Here is a 27,926-nt window from a genome sequence, read left to right on the forward strand (position 1 = left end):
ATTTATTTTTTTGGGGGGGTCTAATTTTGTCAGTTACTGAGAAAGATATGCTAAAATATCTTACTATGCTTGTGAAATTGTGTACTTAACTCCTTGCAGTGATTTTTGCTGTATGTATTTTGAAACATTGTTATTAGGTACACATTTATAATTATTCTGCCTTTATTACTTGATGCTTATCATTATGAAATATCTCCTTTATCTTAACCAATTTTCTTGGTCTTAAAATCTCTTGTCTGTGATATTAAATATACCTACTCACCATCTTATACTTTGAATTTGTGTGGTGTATCTTTTTTATCCATTTGCTTTTAACCTGTTTGTGCCTGTAAAGTTTCTTACAGACATTAGATAATTGGGTTTTACTTTTTTATCTGTGCCAACACACTCTGTTGTTTAACTAGTCTCAAGTTTTAGTCTCTTTACATTTAATGTAATTATATGGGGGTTTACATGTACAATTTTCATTAAGTTTTGTTTCATCTTTTTAAAAAAATAGCTTTAATGATATATAATTCACATCATATAGTTCAGGCACTTAAAGTGTACAATTCAGAAGTTTTCAATATATTCACAGAATTGTGCAGCCATCACATTATCAATTTTAGAACATTTTCATCACCTGAAAAAGAAGCTTCTGTGTCTGTTAGCAGCCACTCTCCATTACCCAACCTCTCCAGTCCCCGTCAACCAGTAACCTACTCTCTCTATTCTGGATATTTCATGTAAATGGAATAATAACAATATGTGGTATTCTGTGAGTAATTTTTTTTCTTTTTTGGCAGGGGGAGGTAATTTAATTAATTAATTTAATTAATTAGTTAATTTTAGTGGAAATACTGGGGATTGAATCTAGGACCTCATGCATGCTAAGCATGTACTCTACCACTTGAGCTATACCCTCCCCTCATGAGTGATTTTTTTTCTCTTAGCATATGTTTTTAAGGTTCGCTCATGTTGTAGCATGTATTAGAACTTTATTCCTTTTTATTGTCCAGTAACATTCCATTGTATGGATATACCGCATTTTATCCATTCATTCATTAGTTGATGGGCATTCAGCTTGTATGTACATTTTGACTGTGATGAGTAATGCTGTTTTGAATATTTGCATACACATTTTTGTGTAGGTGTATGGTTTCATTTCTTTTGGGTGTGGAATTTTGGAGCTGCGTGGTAACTCTGTATTTAACTCTTTGAGGAACTGCCAAAGCAGCTACACCATTTTATGCTCCCATGAGCAACATACGAGGGTTCTGATTTCTCCACATCCTTGGCCAACAGGATTTGTTTATCTGTTACTGTTTAGCCATCCTGGTGGTATCTCACTGTGGTGTTGATTTGTGTTTCCTTAATGAATGTTAGACATCTTGTCATGGGTTTGTTTTGGTCATTTATGTGTTTTCTTTGGAGAAATGTCTTTTCAGATCCTTGGCCCAATTTTTAATTGGAATATATATCATTTTATTATTGAGTTGTAGAGCTCTTTATATATTCTGGAATAAGTCCCTTATCAGATATGGAACTTGTAAATGCTGCTTCTGTTTTGTGGGTGGTCTTTTACTTGATGGTACTATTTGCAAGACAGAAGTTTTTAGGTTTGGAAAATTCAGATTTGTCTATTATTTCTCTTGTTGCCTCTGCTTTGGTGTTGTATCTAAGAAACCATTTTTCAACCCTAAGTAATGAAGATTTACTCCAGTTTCATTCTAAGAATTTTATAGTGTTGGCTCTTGCATTTAAGTATATGATCCATTTTGAGTTACTTTTTATGTAACATATGAATAAGGGGTACAACTTAATTTTTTGTACATAGAGAAGAATTTTTAATAAATCAGTTTTGTAAAGCTATTTCTGTTTGCATCAATTTTTAGTGTTCCTGTACCAATTTCAATATATTTCCTTACCTTTAAAAATTTTTAGGGGGGGAATTATGTTTGTTTGTTTGTTTATTATATTTTGGGGGGAAGGAGGTATTCAGGTTTGTTTATTTATTTATTTACTTTTTTTCAGAAGAGGTACTGGGGATTGAACCCAGGACCCCGTGCATGCTAATAAGCATGTGCTCTACCACCTTGAGCTGTACCCTTCCCGCTGTTTATTTACTTATTTTTTAATTTATTTATCATTATTTTTTAAGTGAAGGTGCTGGGTATTGAACTCAGGACCTCATGCATGCTAAACACAATGCTCTACCACTGAACTATGCCCTCTCTCCCATTTCCTTAGCTTTTTACAGTCTTCTTTATTTAATGTACCCCTTATAGTTAGTATTGTATCACTTCTTGTAAAGTGTAGAAATCTTGTAACTGGAGAGATTGTTTTATATCATCTCTGCCCATTGTCACTTATGCTGTTGTCTTATGTATTAGATCTACATATATTATAAGCCTGAAGACAGTATTATAATTTTTACTTTTAATAATCATATGTATTTTTAAGAATTTAAGAACTAAAGTATTTTATATTTACCCAGATATTTACCATTTGTGGTATTCTTCCTGGCTTCTGGAAGATACTCATTTTCATCTAGTACTATTTTTCATCAGTGTGAAGAATTCCTTTTAGCTTTTATTATAGTCCTTATCTTCTGGTGATGAAATGCATTTGCTCTGTTTTGCCTGAAAAATACGTACCTCATCTTTATTTTGAAGGATATATTAGTTGGATATAGAATTCTGGATTGACAGTTCTTTTTCTTCAAGCACTTTAAAGGTGATGTTTTACCCACTTTTGGCTTTCATAGTTTATGAGGAGAAATCTGCCATTTTTTCCAGTTACTTTTCTCCTGTATTTGATATGTCATTTTCTCTTGGCTGCTTTAAGACTTTTCCCTTTATTTGCTTTTTGGCATGCAGTTTAAGTTCTTGGGGTTCACTGAACTCCCTTTTTTCATAGGGGTAGAGAGAGGTAATTGTGTTTATTTATTTATTTAGTTTTTTAGAGGAGGTCCTGGGGATTGAACCCAGGACCTCGTGCATGCTAAGCATGCGCTCTACCATTTGAGCTATTAACCAACCCCCTACCCCAGCCCTTAAATTTTTGATTCCATAATTTGTCTTCAAATAGAGGACATTTTTATCCATTATTTCTTCAAAAGTTTCTTCCCTGTCGTATTCTCATATTCCCTTCCTCCCTTCTCCTCCTCCTCCTTTTTCAAGCCTTCAGTAATACATGCTAGACTTCTTGATATTGTTTATTTTTTTCACTGTTTTCTCTTTTTCATATTAGATCCTATCTATTGATGTAGCTTCAAGCTCATTGACTCTTTCCTTTCTCATCTTGATCCTGTTAAGCCTGTTCAGTGAATTTTTTACTTCATGTATTGTATTTTTAAGTTTTAGAATTTTTATTTGATACTGTCTTTATTAGGCTCTAGATGTGGTTGGACTCAGGCTGCCTAGTAAATGTTTTGAGCAATTGCTTAAATCTCATTTCATTTCTTTTTTTCCTTAATTGGGCTCCAGCCTACGCTGGGCAATGGAATGGTCAACCCAAGATCAGCGAGAAATTTAGGCAGGTTTTAAACATAAAAATTTGGGGGCTCCCCTCCTGTTTCTTTCCTCTTTCTGGATTCAGACCTTACTTTCCTGATTGTTCTAAACTTTATCTTATGATTCTTCAGGTATTAGTACTACAGAAGCCACTATGGGCTGACTGTGGGTTGTCTTTAGGCTGGAAGTCCTGAAAAGGGGAAACTCTTCTTGTGCTGGTCCCTTCCAAGTTTTGACTTCTGGTAGGAAACCAGAATCTGGCTGCTTATTTGCATAAGGGTTTGTCTCTTAACAAGCTTATTTAGCCATTTTAGAAGTAGAAATTAATTTTATTGTGGATTTTAAAATATTTGGTATGTTTCAGTTCATTGCACTTACTGTCTTTATTAGCATTACGTGATTCCATCTTTGGCCAGCAGGAGCCTTACTTTAGGTTGGTCCGTAAGTCGTTTTAACATGACTGAAGCAAGCTTTTAAAGCTTCCTTGCTATTTGATAGAACAAGGTATCCTGGGCTTACTTGACCTAAACCTGGAATCATCCACTTCTCCTAGGATTCCTGATTACTTTGGGACATGCTGTTTGGAGACCCCAGCCTGGTCACTAGGGGTGCTTATTTTTACTATGGTAGCCTTTTTAAAACACAAGAAAAAAATAGGTTTCTTTAGATTTATTTTTATCTTTTGCTTAAAAGAAGATGAAATGATAATAGTAATTATTTTATCCTGTAGATACTTTTTCATGCCATAGTTACATCTTTTATATAATATGAGGAAGATCAACTTAAACCTTGAGTTTATCCTTCTTATTAGTGTATACTTTTTTTCAATTATTATCTTGTTGTTTTTTGTAATTTAATGGTGTTCATAGTCTGGGTAATCCAATATAGCTGAATGGATTGCCACATAGCCACACTTGCCTAAAGGTCAGGATTTTGGATGAATTTGATTTAGTGAAGTATAGTGAGTTTTATACTTTGGCAACAGAATCTAATATAAAGCAGAAAAAGTATTTGGAAATTGATGCCTACATTATAAAGATGGAAAATAGTTGCATGCTTTCTTACTATATTACATGAGGTAGGAAAAGAACCACCTTGCATAACTTCTGCTTGTTGGGGCTGTTTTGTTTAAAGGGTTTTTTGTCCCTTGGTAAAATGTGAGATCATGAAATTTAAAAAATAAAACAAATAAATGTATGTAACAAAAAAGGAACAGACTCACAGTATATAGAACAAACAAATGTTTACCAGTAGGAAGACGGAAGGGGAGAGGATTAAGATAGGGGTATGGGGCTAAGAGTTAACAAACTACTTATATATAAACTAGAAAAAAAAGTGTGATTTTTTAATGTGGCTTTTTTTTTTTTTGCCTTCTTATAAACTTACCCTTTCATTACCCTTTCATGGGATTTATTTATCTTTTCCCAGTGCCTGTCACTTACTAAAATAAGAATACATCTGTGGAATTCTAATAGTAACATGTATAGCTGCAGCCTGCCCTATGAAACTTTTCAGGTTGGATTGGCTTACTATAGGATTTGGAGTCTCTGTTGTATAGAATTTGATCCTTTTTTCCTGAGTTTAGGGTATAGTCTTTTAACTTCTTTTCTTTTCCTCTAATCTTCTTTTCTCTCATGTTTCCTACATATATCTCTTTTTGCCTTCAGTGGGAAGACATAGTACTAGTATTTTACTTAGCATGTAGTTTTCTTTTAGAGTTTTCTTCTCTGCATTTTAAAAAAATTAATTTAAAATCTTTGTTAGTATAACATTAGTTCCTTCATTTTTATACAGTTAGACTTCTAATAACATTTTTATAGTTGTAAACAGCCATATAAAATATTTTTATATTTCTTGTCTTGGAATTAAAGTATATAAGTGATTTTAAAATGACACATAGTACTCAATAAATGCCATTTCTGTTATATTTCCATTGGCTCTCTAGAATTGAATATTTTTCTTGAATCATATTGCTAAATTGTTTGCCAAAAGAATTATAGTGCCATCAACAGTATATGAAAGTAAATATTCACTGCAGTCTGAACATTAGGGATTATCTTTTAAGAAAAGTTTTACTAACTGAGTGGGCAGAAATGCCTATTATTTCTTTGTGACTTATATTCATATTTCTCTGAATATAAGTGAGGTTAAATGTTCTCATTATTTGCTGCATCTACTTTTCTTTAGTTTAAAAAATCTGTTTTGAAGTCTATTCTAATGTTTTTATAGAAGTTTTTAATTCCTTAGATTTGATTACTGATTATTTTTGTTTTAGTTCTTATGTTGAAATTGTTTTTCAAAATTTTGGCTATACATTAGTGATCTGAATTTTCTCTTCCCCAGTTGCTAAACAGTTATTCATATACCTAATCATCCCAAAGAGTATTTATCTCTGGTTGTAGTCTTTATATTAGATTTAGTTACATTTCTATAAAGCAGTTCTTTCTTTCCCACAGGGTAAATCACACAACTAATAGTATTTTCATCTGTGAGGGTGATTGCTCTATGGCTTAGAACCAAATTACTGCTGGTCTTTAGTAAGTGTGCTTGTAGTTTTGCCCCTTCCATCCATCTGTCATGTATTTTTTGGGTTGCCATGTCTGGAGACTATGAAACATGCTAGGGCTACAGCCAGGAAATGGAGCTTATAATCTAGCAGAGGAGCTAAACATAATTGCATAAATAATTAATTATAATTGCAATATATAACAAGGAATGTGTAGTTAATTCTAATATGGCTCCTAATCTAATGCAGGGATTCAGAGAAACCTCTGAGGAGGTGACTTGAAGCAGGGATCTGAGGAATAAATAGAAATTATCCATCTGTGAAAGAGGGTGGGTGAAGAACAGTATTCCAGGTAGAGTGAAAACAACTCATTTAAAGTCTGTGAATGGGCTTTGGAGTACTTACAGATTTTAAAGAAGAAAAGACAGTATTGCCCAGACTGTAAGATGTTAAAAAGAGAGAAGGTTGTGGAGGTAAGTAGGGTTAGATCATATAGGGAAACCATTGAAGGTTTTTAAGTGAGGCAGTACTCTGTTTGGACTAACTGGGTTTTTTTTTGGTCTGGATATGTCTTTATTTATACATTTATTGAAGTATAGTCAGTTTACAGTGTGTCAGTTTCTGGTGTACAACATAATGCTTCAGTCATACATGAACATACATGTATTTTCATATTCTTTTCACCATAAGTTATTTGGATTTGCATTTTTGAAGCTCACTCTGTAGATTGGTGGGGATCAAATAAGAGTGCATACGAGGAGACCAGTTACTAGGAAGTCACTGAAGTAAGTGGTCCTGATGAAAGCTGGTGTTGACTTGTGTCAGCTAATAGTAGTATAGATGGAGAGAGGAGGGTAAATCTTACCATTATTTGAGAGGAGGAATGGTCAAAATGTGGGGACTGATTAAATATGACATTGAGGAGTAGTTCTTGAAACTGTCAAAAGATTGTCGTGGTGTCTTGTATGGGCAGTGTGTGGTTGAGTATCATCACAAAGTGAGGGAAAACTGCTGGAAGAGCAAGTATTGTCATACATTTTGGACAGAGCTTAAAGTTGCCTGTGTATTGTAGGAAGCTTTATAGATGGATCTAAGGACAGATCTGAATAGGAGGTAAAATTGGGGAGTCACTGGCATATCCTAGTAATTTAGTTGGTAGGACATGTATGGAAAATGAGATTGCCTAGTGCTTAACATGAAAGGGGAAGGCATCTTAAGCCAGAGCCGTGAGGAACCACCACATTTAAAGGCTGGATGAAGTGATCAGAAAGGTGCTGCCGTAGAGGTAAGCAGAAAGTTAGGAGAGTGAAATACTGGAAGACAAGAAATACAGAATCTTATGGCTTACGTTTTTTGTACTTATTCATTATTTTATCTTAATTTCCTGCTCTTATTTTCCTTTGCAACTCATTTATGTTACTATACTATATGCTTCAAACCTCTTTGCAGAGCAGGTATGGTACAAATAATAGTCACGTGTGACCTCAAAGTGGGACAGTGCCATTTTTATTTTTTTTATTATTATTATTTATTATTTTTATATCTGTCCTCTTGCCAGTAGTGAAAAGAAATGGTGGTATTGACTTGATGTTTCTTTCTGGTTTCAAATTGTGGGAGCGGTAGGGAGAGGGATACATAGTAACTTTTGAGTACCATTGTGTGAATGCTGAGAGTAACTAGAATAATCAGAGCAGTTCCTTCCTTCCAAAGACAGGTCAGCACATGTGAGATCCTGTTTTCCCACTTTTATCAAAATTCTGTATTCGAGTTTGGCTCTTTATTTTAGGAGCAACCAGACCCAACTGACTATATAATAATCCTGGTTGATTCTAGACAAAGTAAAGGGATAGAGGCAAATATTAAAAACTGTGCTCCAGTCCTTTGTTCAGAGAATCGTTTTGTTTCTGTTAATGTAATGTTAGAAAAATAATTGTGGCAGGAATTTAAAAGTTAAATAACATTTACTTTTTTGAAGTCGTCATTTGGTACTCTGAGGAAGATCGCATGTCACGGAGAATTACTTTGTGAGGAATGTTCTGAAATATTCTTGATGGCAACTAGTAAAAATGCTGCTCCCACGTTTTTAATAGTCCTAAAGTTACAGAGAAGACGTTATATTTCGGTAATCTGAAAAATTTCTTTGTTTCTCTCTCTCTCTCTTTTTAAATAGAGATGTGAACTGTGTCCTCATAAGGATGGAGCTTTAAAAAGAACAGATAATGGCGGTAAGTGCAGAGATTTTTGAAAAAAATTTTGTTGAAAACTGGAGTGGTGGAGTATTTTAAAGTATCTGGTAGTTCGTATTATATTGAATAGTGTTTACCACTCAGATAATTGTAACAGTACCAGATATAATTTATGAATCCTTTTTTTTTTATTGAAACACAATTTTTCTCTTTTTTGGACAAAGTTAAGCATTTTTTTAAAGCATTTTTTAAAAATGCAGAATGATCCACAATACTTCTAATTACAGTCTTGATTTTTTTTAATGGATATAATTTCTTTTATTAGAAACTATTGGGAAAATAAGCCACTTTTATTTTTGGTTAGAGATAAAATCTGTTGTTTTAGAGTCTTTTTTTCCTCTCTTGTGTATTACTAGACTGATGTTTCCAATGAATGTTAACACCATGTGTATCTTTGTTGCTTAGAATATAAACAAATGCTGACTTTTGGTGTGCTTTCCTGAGGACTCTTGTGTATTTCTCACTTTTACTTCTATTTTTTGTTACCTTCCTTAGAGAAAACCATGTTTCTTTATAGCTCATACCATTCTTAAATGTGTAGACATTAATTTACTAAACCATGGAATACTATGAAAATTAAGTGACTGATGAAGAAACTCAAAAAAGTAGAGGTAAAACTACTATTAGTGTGTGCTTCCATTTTGGGCAGCCAATTGTAAAGTCTTTGGGGCATAGAATAGAGTCAGGGTATAAATAAATAAAACGAAAAATACAATGTTTTTGGCTAATGCTGGATAAATATATATATTTAATTTAATATTTAGACTCTATTAGTCACATTTTCTAAAATTTTAAATATTAGAAACCCTTCCTCCTACTCCTGTTCACCATCTGCCTAGTTTCTCAACAGCTTTTCTGCCACCAACGTAATTGCTTTTATTACTTTTGTGCGTATACAAATAAATATGAATAGAGGTGTTTTCTTCAGCTTTTATACAAATGAGTGAATATTACACATACTCTCTTGCATCATAAGTTTTTGCACTGAACAGTTTCTCTATTATCAGTATAGAGCTTTCTTGTTTACCATATGTTATGTAATTAGTCACCTGTTGATGGAGTTTCTAATCTGCTTTTGTGGCTAATGCTTGTGTATATATGTCATTTTCCTTGTATGCAAGGACACTTGCAGGATTTTGTTAATTCCCAGAAAAGGAACTCTTGGGTCAAAGAGATTCTGCAGTTAATTTTGGTAGATAGTTCTGAATTATCCTCTTTAGTGGTTGTACCAATTTGTGTTCCCAGCAGCAATGAATGAAACAGCTCTTCTCCAAACTTTTGGTAATCCTGTATATGAAAGTTGGCATCTCAGAGCAGTTATTTTGCATTTCTCTTACTATGAATGAAACTGAGCATTTTTTCGTGTTTTTAAGAGCTATTCAGTTTGTATTTTCCCTTCTATGGTCTGTTCATATGCCTTTTCTGTTTGGTTGTTGATCTTTTTCTTTCTGATTTGTTGGGGCTTTCATAGGAACACCTCATATATGAGGGTTTTGTGATGAGTTGGACTAGTTTTGGCCCAGTTATTAATCTTTGTTTATGGGGGTTTTTACCATGGAGGAATTTTTGATTTTTATTTATTTGAATTTATTACTCTTTTCTTTCATGGCTTTTGTATTTAAAAAAAATTTATTTTGCTTATATTCTTTGGTGAGGAGAGGTAATTAAGTTTGTTTGTTTATTTAATGAAAATACTGGGGATTGAACCCAGGACCTTGTGCACGCTAAGCACACTATCACTGAGCTACCCCCCCTTCCCCCATGGCTTCTGTATTTTGGACCATTAGTTAGGAAGTCCTTCCCTACTCCAAAGTTTTAACAAATTCTTTCATGTTTCCCTCTAGTGTTTTTATGGTTTCTTTTTTTCTTACAGTTTAATCTTTGATACATTTGGAATATATCCAGGTAATACAGTGTGAGCTATGATTCCAACTTTATTTTTTCCTGGTTGCTAAAATGCTATTATCATTTGTCTCATTACCATTTATTGGACAGTTCATTTTTTCCTTACTGAGTTGCAATCCCATCATAGTTAAATTTGATGTGTATTTAAAAAAATTCTGACTAAATTGTATTCCAAAATAATTTTGGAACCTGGAATGCATTTTCCTATACAAATGCTAACTATGTTTCTAGGCTGGTTAACAAAACCTCACAATGTACCTGATGTATAGTATCAATAATATTGTTCTTTAGTAGCTAATACCTATTTTTTGTGCTGGAAAACATTCCAAGTTTTAGATTTATTTTTCCCTTGCTAGTCAGGATTAGGGATTTCTCAATTCAACTTTAAATTTTCTTCAATGTCAATCACTCCGTAGTTCTCAGCTGTTGAAGGTTAAGTGTTTTAACATAGCTTGGTGTGTGAAAAGTGGGTTATTGTAGGCAAAGGGAGAAGCAAATAATAAAGACACAGGTATATCAGGGATTTGGATTGTAAGGTGTGACTGGTAAAATTTCTGAGAGGTAGAGCTAATGGTATAGGTAAGATTTTGTTTGTTTTCCCTCTCTCCTTCGCTCCCCTCCCCTCCTCTTCCTTCCTGTCCTCTCCTTCTTCCTTCTTCTCTCCCCCAACCACCTTTTTCTCATACTAACAACTTGATCCTTTTGATTGTGAGGAGCCTTTGAAGCTGAGGAATAACATGGGTTTTCTAGTTTAGAAAGATCGCTCTGATAGCATTGTGGTGAATGGATTGGAAGGGTATGAAACCAGATTAACTATAAAAAAGAAAGGTGGAACTGGATCATAAGTGCATGTAAATAACATAATTAAAATCAGCTATATGGCCTATTTAAATTATAGAGTTAGTTGAGTCTGCCGTTTTACTCACTGAGCTTATGCTTCAGGTAGATCTATATGGAAATCCCTCGCTTTCCCACCATCATTGACAAAGACGTGAAGTGTACACTGAGGGGGCCAGGTAAAAGGTGATGTTGGCTGTCTTACTTTCTTGAAGACATTTTAAAGAGTTGAGGGCCATTATGTGACAGAACAGTTAGGTGAATACAGCAAGGTTGTGTATTCAAAATGATGTACAGTGTCATGTACTTTCTCTATTGGAGTTTTAAGAAATTTTTCAAGGAGAGTTTTGATTATATATACTTTGTTTTGTTTTTATGCTCTGACTTTAGAACCCACACTCTCCAAAGATAAGACTGCTTTATTGCCTTAAGTCCAAGAAAGAGATACTGAGTGATTGTTTGAGACAGAAGAATTAGGAGGGATAAAAATGAGGGAATGGACATCAGAGATACAAAAGTGGTAAAATTTTACAGGTTTATTTTTAAAAACCACTTTTATTATGGAAAAATTTCAAGCATACATAAATGTAGAGGACTCCCCAGCCTGGTGTACCCAACTTTAGTAGTTACCAAGTCATGGCCAGTCGTTTCCTCTATATTCTTCCCAGCCCCAGTATTCTGATTATTTTGAAATCTGTGAGCATTTCTAACATACATGGATATTCTAAAAATATACTGTATATTATCACACCTAAAAAATCAACAGGGATTTCTTAAAACCATCAAATATCTAGTCATTGTTCAAAATTTCCTGATTGTCTCCTGTTTTTTTTTTTTTTTATATAGTTATTGAATCTGGATCCAGTAAGGTGCATAAGCTGGATCCTAATAAGGTGCATACATTACAGTTACTTGGTATGTCTCTTAAGGTCTCTCTGTAATCCCCATTCCTGCGTTTTGTCAGTTTACTTAAGAAAAATCTGAGTCATTTGCTCTGTAGTTTCTCCACAGTAGACTTCGTTGATTGCATCTTAGATGGGATGTATGTGTGTGTTTTCTTCTAACACATCACTTAGTTCCATGTATTTTCTGTACATTAGTAGTTGTATTCAGAGACTTGATCATAATCAGTTTATTGTCGAGAAAGGCAAGAATACTTCGTTGGTAGTGCTGTATACTTCCTTTGGGAGGCATATGATACTTGTTTTTGTGTGTGTGTGTGTGTGTGTGTGTGTGTGTGACATTAGCAGCTGTTGATCAGTGTCTAGATCCATTTAGTAAATAGAGGTTTGAATAAATAATGATTTTCTCTCATTACTTTATGTCTTAGCAGGATTGCTTCTTTAAACAAAACTATTCTTATCAACAATTTTGTTATCCTGAAGTATATTTTGTGAAGGAAGAACAGGAAGAATACTGTATTCTATTTTCTTAAAATTGAGGTAAAATTCACATAGCATAAAGTAACCGTCTTGAGGTATACTTACTGTTTCGTGGCACTCACTGCTTTCAGAGTGTTATGCATGTCCACCTCTTTCAGTTTCCACAACATTTTTTATCACTTAAAAGAAAACACCCTTTCTTATGCAGAAAATTCACACACACCCGGCCCTAGCCCCTGGAAACCACAAACCACTTTTTGTCTCTATGAATTTACCTATTCTGGATATTTTACGTAACTGAAATCATAGTGTGTGACCTTTGAGTCTGACTTTTTTCACCTAACATGTTTTTCTGGGTCATCAGTGCTGCAGCCTATGTTAGTACTTGATTCCTCTTGGTGGCTGACTAATATCCCATTGTGTGTGTGTGTGTGTGTGTGTGTGTGTGTGTATATATATATATATATATAGACAACATTTTATCATCCTGTCGTTTGTTGAAAGACATTTGGGTTTCTACCTTTTGGCTGTTGTGGATAGTACTGCTGTAAACATTGGTATAGATACTAGAACATTGGTATTTGTATAAACAAGTATCTTTTCAATTTTGGGGGGTATATACTAGGAGTGACATTGATGGATCATATGATGATTCTGTGTTGAACTTTTTAAAGAATCACCAACCTGTTTTACATAGTTCTGCACCATTTTTACATTCCCACAATGTATGAGCGATCCTCATCACCAACACTTCGTATTTTGTTTTCTTTTTTTTTAATATTTTTTTATTGAGTTATAGTCATTTTACAATGTTGTGTCAAATTCCAGTGTAGAGCACAATTTTTCAGTTACACATGAACATACATATATTCATTGTCACATTTTTTTTTCGCTGTGAACTACCACAAGATCTTGTATATATTTCCCTGTACAGTATTTTCTGAATTTTAAGATTATAGCCATTTCAGTGGATATGAAGTGGCATGTCATTGTGGTTTTGATTTGCATTTCCTTAGTGATGAGTGATGTTGAGTATCTTTTCATTTGCTTGTTGGCATTTGTAAATCTTTGGAGAAGTATCTGTTGATATTCTTTGTCCAATTTGTAATTGAGTTGTTTGTCTTTTTTTTTTGTTGTTGAGCTGTAAGAGTTCTTTATATCTTCTGGATACCAATCACTTACCAGATACATGATTTGCAAACCTTTTCTCCCATTCTGTGGATTGTTTCTCATTTTCCTTATAATGTCCTTTGATTCACGATAGTTTTTAATTTGTTATAGTCCAATTTAATTTTTCTTTTGTTGTTCATGCTTTTACTATCATATCTAAGAATCCACTGCTATCCAAAGTCGTAAAGATTTACACTTAGGACACCTGCCGGGTGTGTTATGAGACTTGGTTTATGGGTAGGATAAGGTCAGTTTTTAAGGAGGTTCTCTGTGAGTTTCTAAAAAATTCTATGGTTTTGGAATGTAATGTTTAAAATAAACCCATGAGGTTGTACTTGATATTTGGGTTGTTAACATCTTCTGTATCCTTGCTGATTTGTTGAATGTGTTCTGTCATTTACTGAGGAAGATATGTATGCTAGTATTTCTCATTGTAATTGTGGTGTCTCAGTTTTTGCTTTATATGTTTTGATGATGTTATTAAGTGTATGCATATTTAGAATTAGTGTATCTCTTCCTTATGAATTGAAATTTTTTAATCATTGTGGTGTACTCTTTCTCTGGTGCTTTTTTTTAATCTCAAAGTATATTTCAACTGATATTAAACATCTCACCTTTCTATTAGTTTTCGTTTTCAAATGGTGTATCTTCTCTTTAGTTATAACTTTTCTGTATTCTCCTGTTTTGGATTTGTCTCTTGTTAACAGCAAATAGTTGTGTTTTTAGCCAGTCTGAGTTTTTGTATTTAATTGAAGTAAATTTTAGTTTGTTTATACTTAATGTATGCACATGAGTTTTTTTGTGTGTTTGTGTGTGCATGTGTGTGTATTGCATTTGAATTTAAACTTTCCATCTTACTGAATGTTTTCTATTTGTTTTTCTTGTTTTGTGTTCCTTTTCATTCTTGTGTTATTTTGAATTGCTTAAAAAAAAGACATTTTTAGAGTAGTTTAAGGTTCCCAGCAATATTGAAGAGAAGGTACAGAGATGCCCTTTGTCCTCACACATGCTTAGCTTACCTGATTATCAGCACCCCCCACCAGATTGGAACATTTGTTACTATTGATGAACCTATAATGATTCATAATTATTACCCAAAGTTTGTTATCTACACTAGGGTTCTCTCAGTGTGTACATATCCTGTGTTTGGACAAATTTATAATGATATATAGCCATCATTATAATATCATGTAGAATATTTTCACTGCCCTAGAAAATTGTCTGTACTCTGCCTGTTCATCCCTCACGCCTCACTTTAGGGCAACTATTGATCTTTTTACAGTTCTTACAGTTTTCTGTTTTTTCAGAATGTAGTATACTTGTAATTATATAGTTATGTAGCCTTTATAGATTCACTTCTTTCACTTAGTAATACTCTTTTAATTTTCCTCCATGTCTTTTTATGTCTTGACAGCTCATTTATTGTTAGTGCTGAATTGTTTGTCTGGAGGTACCACAGTTTATCTATCTATTCACCTATGGGAGGAAATCTTAGTTGCTTTTAAGTTTTGGCAGTTATGAATAAAGCCTCTATAAATACCCATGTGCAGCTTTTTGTGTGGACATAAGTTTTCAGCTATTTTTGCTTAAATACTAAGGAGCATAAGCTAGATTGTATGGGGAGGGTATGTTTAGTTTTTGTAATAAACAGCCGAAGTGTTTCCCAGAGTTCTGTACCATTTTCCATTCTTACCAGTAATGAATGAGAGTTTCTGTTACTCCTCACCCTTGCCAGTGTTTGGTGTTGTCAGTGTTCTGGATTTTGGCCATTTTAATAGGTGTGTAGAACTTTCTCTTGGATTACTTCTTATCATTCTGATCTACCCTCTCTATTAGCCTGATAAAATTTAATATTTCCGTGTGCTTTTACCCTCTTTCTGAACCCTATGAAACTCTTAGTGAATGTGAAATTCATTTACTAAACTCCTGACATACATCTTACTGTTCTCATGTAATTCTCCATTTCTTAAAAAAATTATGTTTTTGTCACTTTTTTATGGAAGGGCTGTGATAGTCACTGAAAATGGAAAAGTTTTTTTGTAAAAGGTATTACTTTCTACTTGAATGGTTTGACAGAATTTACCAGTGAAACTTTGTAGTGTTAGAATGAAACCTTCTGGGAAGATTTTTGATAAAAAAATTTATTTCTGGAAAGTGAGTATATATAGTATTTTCTTATTACCCTGTTGATGTTTTTTGGATCAGTAGTGTGTCATAGTGATAACCCTGTTTTTATTCTTAAGATTGGTGATTTGTGGTCTCTGCTCTTTGTTTTGTTTCTGTTTGTTTTTTTTTGACTGGCATACCTAGCATTTGTCGGTTTCATTTGCCTTTTTAAAGAAACAGCATTTGGCTTTGTTAATTTTTAAAGTCATCTGCCTGTTTTCTGTTTTACTGATTTCTGCTTTAATCTTTTATTATTTCCTTTCTAGCATTTACTTTGTGTATGTTTAGCTCTACCTTTTTAACTTCTCAAGGTGGCAGCTTAGTTCTTTCATTTTAGATCTTTTTTTCTAGTAAAAGTATATAAAGCTGTAAGTCTTCCTCCTAGCACTGCTTTGGCTGCATTCCGGTTTGGTATGTTGTATATTTGTTACTACTCGGTTCAAAATGTTTTCCAAATTTCCCTTGTGATTTTCTCTTTGACCCATACATTATTTAGAAATATATTAAATATTTGCCATATATTAGTGGTTTTGCTCGATACCTACTTGTTACTGGTTGCTAATTTAATTTCATTGTGGTTATGATTATACTCTAGATGATTTTAGTCCTTTAAAATTCAGTAAGACTTACTAGGGCACAGCATATGATCTGTGTTGGTGAATGTACCATGTGTATTTGAAAGGAATGAGTACTCTGCTGTTAAATATAGTGTTCTAGTCAGTTAGATCAAGACAGTTGATACTGTAAAGCTCTTTTATGTCTTCACTGATTCTTTTTTGGTATAGTTCACCTATCAGTTGCTGAAAATGGTGTGTTAAAAATCTGTCATGATTGGAACGTTGTCTGTTTCTTCCTTTAATTCTGTCAAGTGTTACTTCATGTATTTTAAGGCTATATTATTAGGTGCACACACTTCTCATTGTTATGTCCTTCTATTAAATCATCTCCTTATGATGAAATATCCCTTTCTATCTATGGAGTATTTGTCTTGTAGTTTATATCTAATATCAAAATAGTCACTCTAGTTTTTATATTCTTACTGTTGGTATGGTATATCATTTTCCATTCATTTGCTTTATTTTCTCTAATCTTATTAGAGTCTTTATGTTTATTAAAAGTGTCTTTTATAGGCAGCATATGGCTTGGTCATTTAAAAAAATCTACTTTGTCCCTCTCAATCGCTCCTTAATCTGCTCTGTCCCATTAACTGTTGTGTATAAATGATTTAGTATTTAATATAAATTAAAATTTAGATTGAGAACTTATTTTAAGATTTGTTTTTTTGAAAACAGCTTTATTCAGATATGATTGACTTTCACTATATGACATTTATTTAAAGTGAACTGTTTGAAAAGTTCTGACTAATGTTATGTACACATGAAACCATCCACACAATCAAGTCAGTGAACATGTCCATTATTCTTAAAACTTTTCTCATACTTTTTTGTACTGTATTTGAACCGCCCCTTCTTCTCCATAGCCTTGTCCCAGGTAACCAGTCGTCTGCCTTCTATTACTATAATTTACATCTTCTAGAGTTTTGTATAAATAGAATCTGTATGTGTGTCTGTATATGTGTGTCTAAGCATACAAACATATATATATTATATACACACTATTTTTGTTTGGTTCATTTCTATCAGTGTAATTATTTTGAGATTTATTCTTGTTGCATCTATCAATATTTCATTCCTTTTTGTTGTTCTCTTCTGTTCCTTTGTATGATTATAGCAGTTTATCCATTTACATGTTGATGGTGATGGTTAGACTATTTCTAGTTTTCAACTGTTACAAATGAAGCTATTGACATTTGAGTACATGTCTTTGTATGACCATAGGCTTTCATTTATCTTGGGTAAATACTTAGAAATGAAATGGCTTGTTTATAAGTGCATGCTTAATTATTTAAGGAACTGACAAACTTTTCTAAAGTGGTTGTAACATTTTACATTCCCATCAGTAGCATGAGAATTCCGGTTGCTCTACATCCTCTTCAACAGTTGGTATTGTCAGTTAAAAAAATTTTTGCCATTGAAGAGGTGTGTAGTGATACCCTTGTTTTCTTTCCCAGTTACATATAATATACACACACACATATATATTAAGATTATTTTCCATTATCGGTTATTACAAGATGTTGAATATAGTTCCCTGTGGTATACAGTAAATCCTTGTTGCTTATCTATTTTGCCTGTTAATCCCATATTCCTAATTTGTCCCTCCTCCACCTTTCTTCTTTGGTAACTGTAAGTTTGTTTTCTGTATCTGTGGATCCTTGTGCTTTTAATCCTTGTGCACTTAATGAATAATAAAAATTTGATCTCCTTTTCATGTGTTTATTTGCCATTCTTACATCTTTTTTGGTGATGTGTGTGTTCAGTCTTTTACCCTCATAAAAAGTTAAATTGTTTTCTGTTGTCTTCTTTTAAAATATGACAGCTTTATTCACATACCATACCATTAATTGAACCTTTTAAAGTGTACAATTCAATTGGTTTTTACAAAGACTTGTGCAACCATTATCAGAATCTATTTTAGAACATTTTCATCCCGCCAAAAATATACCATTAGTATTCACTTGTCATTTGCCCTCAACACCTCCACTGTAGATAACCATTAACCCAGTCTGTCCATATGCCTGTTCTGGACATTTTGTATAAATGGAATCTACAGTATGTGGTCTTTTGTGACTGGCATCATTAGCATATTGTTTTCCAGTTGTAGCATGTATTACTATTTCATTTAACTGCTAACTGATGCTCCAGTGTATGGATGTACTATATTTTGTTTACACATTCCACAGTTGAGGTCTGTTTGGATTGTTTTAACGTTTTGGTTATTTGAATAGTATTGCTGTGACCATTTGTTTACCAGTTTGTGTGTGTGTGTGTGTGTGTGAGGAAATATGTTTTAATTTCTCTTCGTATTATTATTAGGAGTGGAATTCCAGGGTTATGTGTTAAAATTCTTATCCTTTTGAGGAACTACCAGTCTATTTCCCAAAGTGGGTATGCCATTTTACATTCCTGCTAGTTGTACAGGAGCTGTCCTATTTCTCCACATCCTTGTCAGCACTTTTTTAATGTCTGTTTTATTTTAGCCACTTGTGGATATGAAGTGGTGTTTCATTTTGTTTTTGATTTGTATTTAACTGATGACTAATGATGTTGAGCATCTTTTCACTTATTTCTCTTCATTCTGACAGTTTGTGCCTTTTAACTGAGGTGTTTAGCTCATTTACATTTAGTGTGATTAATGATACAGTTTGATTTACATCTGATATCTTGATACTTGTTTATCATTTACACTGTCTACTTTTTGTTCTCTTTTATTCTTTTTTTGGCTTTTGATTTTTGATTTCATTTTATTCTTGCTATGTTATTAGCTATATATTTTGTTGTGTTGTGCTAGTCATTGTCTTTCGGTTTAAAGTATAAATCTTTATCTCAGTGCTGTCTACCATCAAGTGATATTATTATTCTATTTCATGTATAAGATCCTAAAAATAATACAGTTCCATTTTTCTTTTTTTTGGGGGGGCCTTTGTGCATTTGTTGTTATGCATTTATCTGTTATAAACTACGATGAATTGTCGTTATTTTTGTTTAAATAGTTGTTTATTGTTTAATGTGGTTTTTAAAAATATCTTCCATGTCTCCACTTAACTTTGTGAATATATAGAATGAAGTTATAATAACTGTTTTGTTGCTTTTTCTGCTTATTTTATCATTTATATCAGTTTTTGGATGTTTTTGATTCATTATTGTCATTACAGATTGTGTTTTCCTGCTTCTTTGGATCCATGGTAATCTTTGATTGGATTCCAGACATTGTGAATTATACTATTTTGTGTGCTGGCTGGCTGTGTGTGTGTGTATAATTCAAAAAATTGAAATGACATTCACATAACAAAATTAATCATTTTAATGTGAACAGTTAAGTGCTGCATTTAGAACATTCACAATGTTGTACAGCTACCACCTCTATGTAATTTCATTTTCATCACCTCAAAAGGAAACCCTCTACCCTTTAAACATTTGCTTTCTATTACCCTCATTTCTTCTATGATAAGACTGTGTTGTTTAATTTCTAAGTGTTTGTAATTTTTCCATTTTCCTCCTCTTAATGGTTTCTAGCTTCATTCCACTGGATTTGGGGAAGACATGCTTTGTATGCTTTAATTCTTTTTAAATTTATTGAGATTTATGTCCTAACATAGAGTCTTTCTTGGCAAATGTTACATGTGCACTTGAGAATATGTATTTATCTCTGTTTCTTTAGCTTCAATTAGTGTTTGGACAAAGATCTGCTTTAATACCAGGTACCAAAATAGCAAGTGACAGAGAGAGAGAGAGAGACAGACAGACAGACAGACTGAGAGAGAGAGAGACAGACTGAGAGACTGACTCTGCTGGGACCATTCCTTCAGTAGCTAACCAATCTGTTTACAACTCTGCCTTACTTAGCCTTTACCCACTGTGCTAGGAGATAACCAGAGATGAAAGTTTAGCATTTCATCAGGTCTTTTATGAAGATGTATCCTGCCGTGGGCATATGTTGCTGTCTAAATTCCCTAGCATGCACAGACACTTTTGAGAGCCCCAATTTCACAGAGCCCATGTTTTCCTCTTAGGCTCTTAGCACTAGATTATATACTTGAACCTTAATCTTTTGCCCCAGGCATGTGTGAGTTTTTTTGACTGCCTCATGATGATTTAAGGAATACCTACCATTTTTTTTTTGCCTTGAGTGAGTTCTGAGCTTGTCAGAGTACAGGCATGTTGTGTCAGTTCTTCAGTAGCTCACAGACATTTTAGGATAGAGAAACACAATTCTTTGCAAATAAAATCTGCACTGCTCCTTCTGAAACCAGGAGGTGTGGTTCTTCACTAGAAACACATGGTGCCGTCTTCAAGACCTCTGCTGAACCCTGGGTGGTGTGGGTCAAGGGAAAGTAAAAATTCCCAAAACTTTCCTAACATTTTTAAGTTGCCTTTTTCTGATTTAGCATTTTGATTGGTTGCTGCAGAATTTTCACTCTCTTTTTCGGACTCCTGACAAAATTGGTTCTGACAGTTCCTGCTTGACTTTTTGATGTTTTTGTGGTGGAATGTGCCCTTGGAGCTGCCTACTTTTCCATTTTTGCTGACACAGATCTGGATGTTTTTGCATCCCTATAAATCTCCTTGAGTTTTGTCCTAAAATACAATTAATGTTCTTCGGAAACAGTTTGATCTTTTCAAGTCCTGCTGTTATGATTTATTAGGTGGGTCCAGAGCAGTGCTTGGTCTGGGGGCATGTATTCCCCACACCGAGGGAAGACCTCTGTGAGTCTTTTACCCAGTGAATGCCCCATGAGTTATGAGTTTTTCCAGTCACATTTGGGGAACAGGCACTGTTCCTGGCCCTTTGTGCCAGCTGGATACTTCTCCCTCTAATCTTGGATGGTTCTTTTTCCATCCTCAGGTAATTTCTCTACTCAAGTGTTCTCTGCGTAATACTCAGGTGGTGCTGTTTGCATCTCTCGCTCTCTTGCTCAGAGTGTTCTCTTTATGAAGAGCTTTCATTTCTGGTACTTTGTTTTGCCAATTTTAGCTTTGTTGGTCTCATTGTGTGCCCTAAACTTTGAGAAGTCCTGGGCTTAGCCTCAGTTCCTCTCCCTGAGTCTTGGCCTAGAAGAACGCTGAAGACATTAAGCTGGGGCAAACCAAGGGCTCACCTCATTTGTTTCTTGTGTCTTTGGGATTGTGCCCTTCTGTACCTGATACCCAGTGTCTTCAGAACCATTGTCTCAATTATTATTTTTTTCAGTGTGTGATGGGGTATGCACTGTTTCATTCGGGAGGCTAAATTTGGTCCTTGTTAACTGCCTGTTGGCCAGTCTCCTACTACTCCTTTTTTAAAAAAATTTTCATTTTATTTTATTTACTTTTTTAGGGGTAGGTAATGAGGTTTACTTATTTATTTTTGGAGGAGGTACTAGGGATTGAACCCAGGACCTTGTGTATTCTAAGAATGTGCTTTACCACTTGAGCTATACCCTCCCCTCTCTACTACTCCTCCTCAGCCTTCATTTTTCTCTCTCTTCTCTTTTTTTTTTTGCTGGTTGTAGGTAATTAGGTTTATTTATTTATTTATTCTCAGAAGAGGTACGGCGATTGAACCCAGAACCTCATGCAATGCTAAGCATGTGCTCTACCAGAGCTATACCCTCCCACCTCTCTTTATTTTTTATTCCTCTTTTCCTTCTTTTCTTCCTTATTTCTGATACGAATTTTTCAGCATTGCATTTTAATCAGTTTAATAATGCATTTAATTAGTATTGCATTTAAATTAATTACATTAAATTACCTTTCTGGCCATAGCTCTTTCTGTATTTACAAGTATTAGTATTTATGTATATAGCAGTTGCTCCAGGGATTACAGTTTTTACACCAGTAAGTTCAGTCTGTCGTGTGTAGCACTTGACGCAAAATGTAGGAACCTTGAAACCATATAGATCTCTTTTACCTGCTCCTTCCTCAGTCTTTGTTACAATTTTATATATGTTGAAAACTTTACAAGACAGTATTTTAGTTTCTGAGGTAAGCAGTTATGTATTTTAAGTGAACGAAGGTATTAATGTTTCATCCAGCAAGAAACCCATGAAGAGTACCTGCATGCTTCATTTTCCTTTCATCTTGGAGCTTCCTTTTTGGGTAATTTTTTCTGTCACCTGGGGAAAATTGTTTGGTGTTCCCTTTAATGGAAATTTGTTTAAAGATATTTTTTGGTTTTGTTGTTTATCCAGTTCTCTTGATGATAACTTAACTTTTGGTTGTTTTAAGATTTTTCTTTTTTCAGTTTTATGTATTTTTTGATGTGCCTATGTGTGGATTTATATTTATTTACCCTGGGATTTAGTGTGGTTCTTCAGTCTTTGACTTGCCATCTTCTCTTTTGGAAAGTTTTGGGGTATTACTATTTCAGATAGTGCTTTTGTGCCATTTCTTCTCTCATATTTCTCTGTGACTATAGTTACATGTGTGTTAGACCTGCTTATATGTTGTTTATATTTCCCTTCCTCTTTTTGTATTTTTCATACATTTATGCAAATATTCTGAATGTTTTCTTATTTGCTTTGTTGCTCTACTTCTGTTTTTGTCTTATGTCTAAGCCATTCTTCTATCCATTGGTTTTTAAAAATTTTTGTTTTTACTTCTGTAATTTTTGATTTAGTATTGAGTTTTCAATTTTTTGAAGAAATTTTCAATTTTGTGTTGTGTGTTTGAACATAATGAGTATACTTATTTTAACATGTATTTCTGAAACTCCAAAATACAGATTGGCTTTGTTTTTCTTGTTTATACTGATTTTCATTGATGTTATCTTGTCTCTCATGTGTTTGGTACTTTGTGTTGTGCTGAAAATGATAATGAACTAGTAGTAGAAATTATTTGTAGCCAAAATGACATTGTTCGCCTCTAGAGAGGATGTATATTAGTTTATGTCTGGTGTCTGGGGGCACTTGTAATTTAGGATTACATGAGTCAAATTTCAGAGTGTGAGATGATCAAAGCCCAGCTGCAGTCTCTTGGTGGGCCTATGTACTTTTAGTTTATTGTCACTTCTGGCTTGCAGCCCCTCAGTGTTGCATCTAAAAGGAGGTTAGGGGTTTATTAGTGTTCCTTTTCTCCCTTGGTTGTCTGTGGACATACACCCCTGTACTTCCAGTCCTCTGAGTTTGTCAGAAACCCCCTCCACCCTCTTAGCTGCTTTCTAAAGTGAAATAGGCAAATGACCCTTTGTTGGCACAGTGGCTAAAAATGGTACTTAACTCTCTGGACTTTCATCCTTTTCTAGTTTTAGCCCCAGTAATTCCTTATGATCACTGTGGCTCTTTGATACCTTTGGTCACATTTTGAAAATAAAAAGAAGTATTAACATTTAACATCAATTGTTAATATATTGTAAGTGAAATATTAAAATAGTAAAATGATGTTAGCATTTAAAATGTCAACATTAATAGTTAAAATTTAATATTAACATCAAAATTTATTGATATTTTCATATTTATTGATTGACATTTGTTAATATTGATATCAATACAATTGATATTAAAATTTAAGATTTAAAGTGTTACAGTTTTTAATTTTAGGCGCTCAACTATAAAACTTCATTTTTTAATGGAGCTTCTCAGAGGAAGTGTTGATCTGAATTATTTAGTTTACTCTTATAAAAAGTTTCATTGCTACCACCTGAATTTAAAAATGTTTCCTTCTATTTGTGTTAATGTGCATAATAACTGGAGAAATGATTGAGTCCTTTTTAATATCTTTTAAAATGCTTCTTTCCATTTACAATTTTTATAAAATTACTGGCTGTATTACCCGTGTTATACAGTACATCCTGAGCCCATCTTATACCCAGTGGTTTGCACCTCCCACTCTCCCGGCTGTAACCACTAGCTTGCTCTCTGTTATCTGGTAGTCTGCTTATTCAGAGTCTTTAATCAGTAGTGGTTTAACTGTTGGTCAGTAATGAGAATTTGTTAATATTTTTGTTGTACATTAGCTTAAATAGGCACTTACGGATTTCTTCAGAAAGTTAATGATCTAATTTTATCTTTGAAAAGCTTTATTGAAAACTGGAAAATGACATTATTTTTGTTTATTTATTTTTAGGTTGGGCTCATGTGGTTTGTGCCCTTTATATTCCAGAGGTACAGTTTGCCAATGTTTCTACCATGGAACCAATTGTTTTACAGTCTGTTCCACATGATCGTTATAATAAGGTACAGTGAATATTATTTTATTGATGTGTGCATTTTTGTTTGTTTGTTTTAAAATTGGGAAGTGTAAAAGAATTTTTTTGTTGTTTTATTATAGACCTTCAGTAAAACAATTTAAATTATAGGCCTCCATCAATTTGGAAAAAGTGTAATTAACTGTGTTAAACTACCATTATTAATGTATTTTACTAAGATTACAGGAGTAAAAGACAAACACAAAGAAAACTATATTGCCTTTTACATGAACCTAGGTATTTAATATTCTGCCATTTACATGGCATTTTTATCCTTACTGATTTGTTCTTTAAGAATTACTGACCTTTAAGGGGGGACGGTATAGCTCTGTGGTAGAGTGCATACTTAGCATGCATGAGGTCCTGGGTTCAATCCCCAGTACCTCCATTTAAACAAACAAACAAACAAACCAACCAACCAACCAACCAACCTAATCCACCCCCCCCCCCCAAAAAGAATTACTGACCTTTATGTTCTTTTAGACACTAAGGCACTATGAAATTGAATTAATAATTATTTGGTGTAACATTGATTATGCTGATACACATCCTGTCTTAAAAAATAATCCTGTCATAGAATATTGTTTGCTCATCTCTCCTCTCCAAATTATTTTCTGTTCCCAAGAGAGGATTTTTGTTGTTAGTTCTAAAAAAAATTCTTAATATTTGCTTTTTTCCCCTATATCTTTTCCTTAATTTAGTACATATGTATTGTTTCATTCTCTTCTGCATATTGGATGATTTTTTTTTATTACCCAATGTGCTTTTAAATACAGTGTTACCATTTAATTGAAAGTACTTGTTGATTTATTCCATCTTTGGAGAAAGTGTCACTGCAGCCCATTCTAAGATTTCAAAATACTAAACATTTTGGAATGTAGATTGTTAATATTTATTTTAAAAATTGGAAAATATAGGAAATTAAATAGGAAAATGCATGACAAAAATCATCTAAAATCTTCCCATGGAGATCATTTGGCGTGCATTTTTATGTATACTGTATACTTGTTAAAAAATTTGAATCATGTTGCTTACACTATTCTGTTTTTGAAACTTACTAGCCCTGAACATCTTTTTGTGTCAATAAATTATATTTTGCTGTTATTTTTGTGGATACATAGCATGTAATACAAAGTATTAGGAACTCCCTACTGTTGAAAGTCCTCACTTAGTGTTTAGCATGTACATATCCAGCAGAATTTCTGTTTAAAAAGGTATGAACATTTTGGAAGCTTCAGTAAATATATTGTATGAAATTGTCCTAGAATGCAGTTTCTAACTTAACCACATTAGTGGTATGGGAGGTGCTCATAATCTTATATTCTGTTAAGTACAGTGTGTATTACCATTAAAGTATAATCTTTTTTATTCTTTCTAGTGAAAAATATTACAGTGTTTGAATGACTTTCTTTGAATACTGATGAAGTTAAATATTTTAAAGATTTTTAGAAAGCTTATTCATGTCTGTTAATTGACGTTGAATAGCTATTTGTTCCTTTTAATATTGTAATGTTTTAATTTTTTTAACGGAGTGTTTTTTTTGTTTTTTTTTTTTTTTTTGTATACGGAAGATACTATTCTTTTGCTCTATATACTTGCTGTGAATGCTTTTGTCCATAATTAAACATTTGGTTCTTAATTTTCATTATGTCTTCACGTTTTTTATTGTTGGTATTCTAGCAGGTTAATTTTTTCTAATTCAGAAATTTAAAGTTTTTATATAATTTACACAACTACTCTTCATTGTTTCTCCTTTTGTTGCCATGTAAAGAAAATCTTTCTCTACACCAACGTATAAACATTTTTTGTACTTTCAAAATTAATTTTAAAAAATACTTGTTTTTTCTTTCAATTTGAAATAATTTCAAACTTACATAAAGGTTGCATTAATAGTACAAGGAGCTCTTCCTCTCCTAAACCATTTGAGAGTGATTTACCAGGATAACACTGAAACCCTGAACGATTTAGTGTGTATTTCCTATAAAGAAGAACTTTCTTCTATGTGACCAGAATACAGCCATCAAAATCAGGAAGTTAACATTTATGCATATTACTGTCTAATCCAGAGACTTCATCCCTTATTATTATTAGGGAAAGACTTATTTCCCTTACTTTCATTCATGCCTTTCAGTTTTCTCAGTAATGTCTTTCTTAGCAGAAAGATCATTGATTGCTTTTTGTCTCTTAAGTCGCCTGAAATCTCAAAATAGTAAATCTCAAATAGTAATTCATTCTTTCTCTGACTTTCATAACTTTGATACTTCTGAAGATAACAGGCCAGTTATTTATAGAATGTCCTATTTGGATTTTTATGATGTTTCCTCATGATTAAATTCAGATTATGTGTTTTTGGCAGGAATATCACAGAAGTGATGCTGTGTTCTTCTCATTGCATCCTATCAGGTGGTACATGATTTCAGTTTTTCCCGTTACTGGTGATGTTACCTTGATCACTTGGTTAAGGTGGTGTCTGCAAGATTTCTCCACTGGGAGGTTAATTTTCTTTCCATCTATAATCAATAAGCATTTTGTGTGGAAGTACTTTGTATGTAAATATCTTGCTCCTTGTTCCTTTTACCCACTAATTTTAGCATCCATTGTTGTTTCTTTGCTTAATTAATCTAATACTATGATTGATGGCAAGTGGCGGTTTTCTAATTCCATCTTTTACATTCATCATTTGGCATTCCACTTAAGGAAGAGCTTTCTTCATTCCCCAGTGAAGTAATATAAATAGTAGTATGGACTAATATAGACTTGTGTGTTACTATTTTATTTTAATGGGTTGTTCCCTGTTACTGTCATTTATTGTGATGCTCAGTTGTCTCAGGTTTGGGCAGTGGGACCCTTTCAAGTTGGTTTCTGTGTCTTTTTTGACATGTTTCTATCATACTTTGAGCACTTCTCTGCTTCTGACATGACAGTATGTTCCAGGCTCATCTTTTACCCTTTCTGTTTTAGCCCTGGAATAACCATTTCTCCATGGAGCCTTGATTCTTTTTAGGTGAGGATGGTATTTAGAAGCCAAGGTGGACACTAGGTGTGCTCATTGTTACTGCGATGTTGCTACTCCCAGGCCCTCTCATTGTACATGCAGAGATACACACACATTCACATCTGTATCTTCTCTATACTTTGAAGACAGTGAGATCACAAGGAGACTTCTGATTTAGTATAAGAATTGGATATATTTACATACATACATATCTATCTATATTTCTGTATCTACTTATCTATCTGTATAGGGAAAACTGTAAACTCTTAGGAACTTCTTAGTAATTTCCCTAAGCCTAATCCAACAACACAGGGTTCATTCTAATTTTTTTTCTTTTTGTATTTATGACTCTCATGCCAGATGGTGAGAAACCTCTCTCCCATTATCCTCAATATATTTATTTATTTACTCAATCTCTCTTGTATTAACCAACCTTCCATT

At 33.4% G+C, this 27,926-nt stretch overlaps 1 protein-coding gene across 14 annotated transcripts in view; it reads left to right on the forward strand.

The window, feature by feature from the left end:
* The window catches only part of MLLT10 (MLLT10 histone lysine methyltransferase DOT1L cofactor), a 161,266-nt gene that overhangs the window by 29,540 nt on the left and 103,800 nt on the right, over positions 1–27,926 (forward strand). For 13 of the 14 annotated variants that reach the window (XR_010377934.1, XM_064479374.1, XM_064479376.1 and 10 more), the window contains 2 exons: positions 8,171–8,225; positions 24,370–24,479. Coding sequence is in view for 12 of the 14 variants with exons in the window: in XM_064479374.1 (XP_064335444.1) it covers positions 8,171–8,225; positions 24,370–24,479 (165 nt within the window). In the remaining 2 variants the exon portion in view is untranslated. Of the gene's footprint in view, positions 1–8,170; positions 8,226–24,369; positions 24,480–26,902; positions 26,984–27,926 lie in introns of those variants that run through there. The other variant, XM_064479385.1, reaches the window with a different exon arrangement.

This window comes from Camelus dromedarius, chromosome 26 (genome assembly GCF_036321535.1).
Source record: "Camelus dromedarius isolate mCamDro1 chromosome 26, mCamDro1.pat, whole genome shotgun sequence".
Lineage (NCBI taxonomy): Eukaryota > Metazoa > Chordata > Mammalia > Artiodactyla > Camelidae > Camelus > Camelus dromedarius.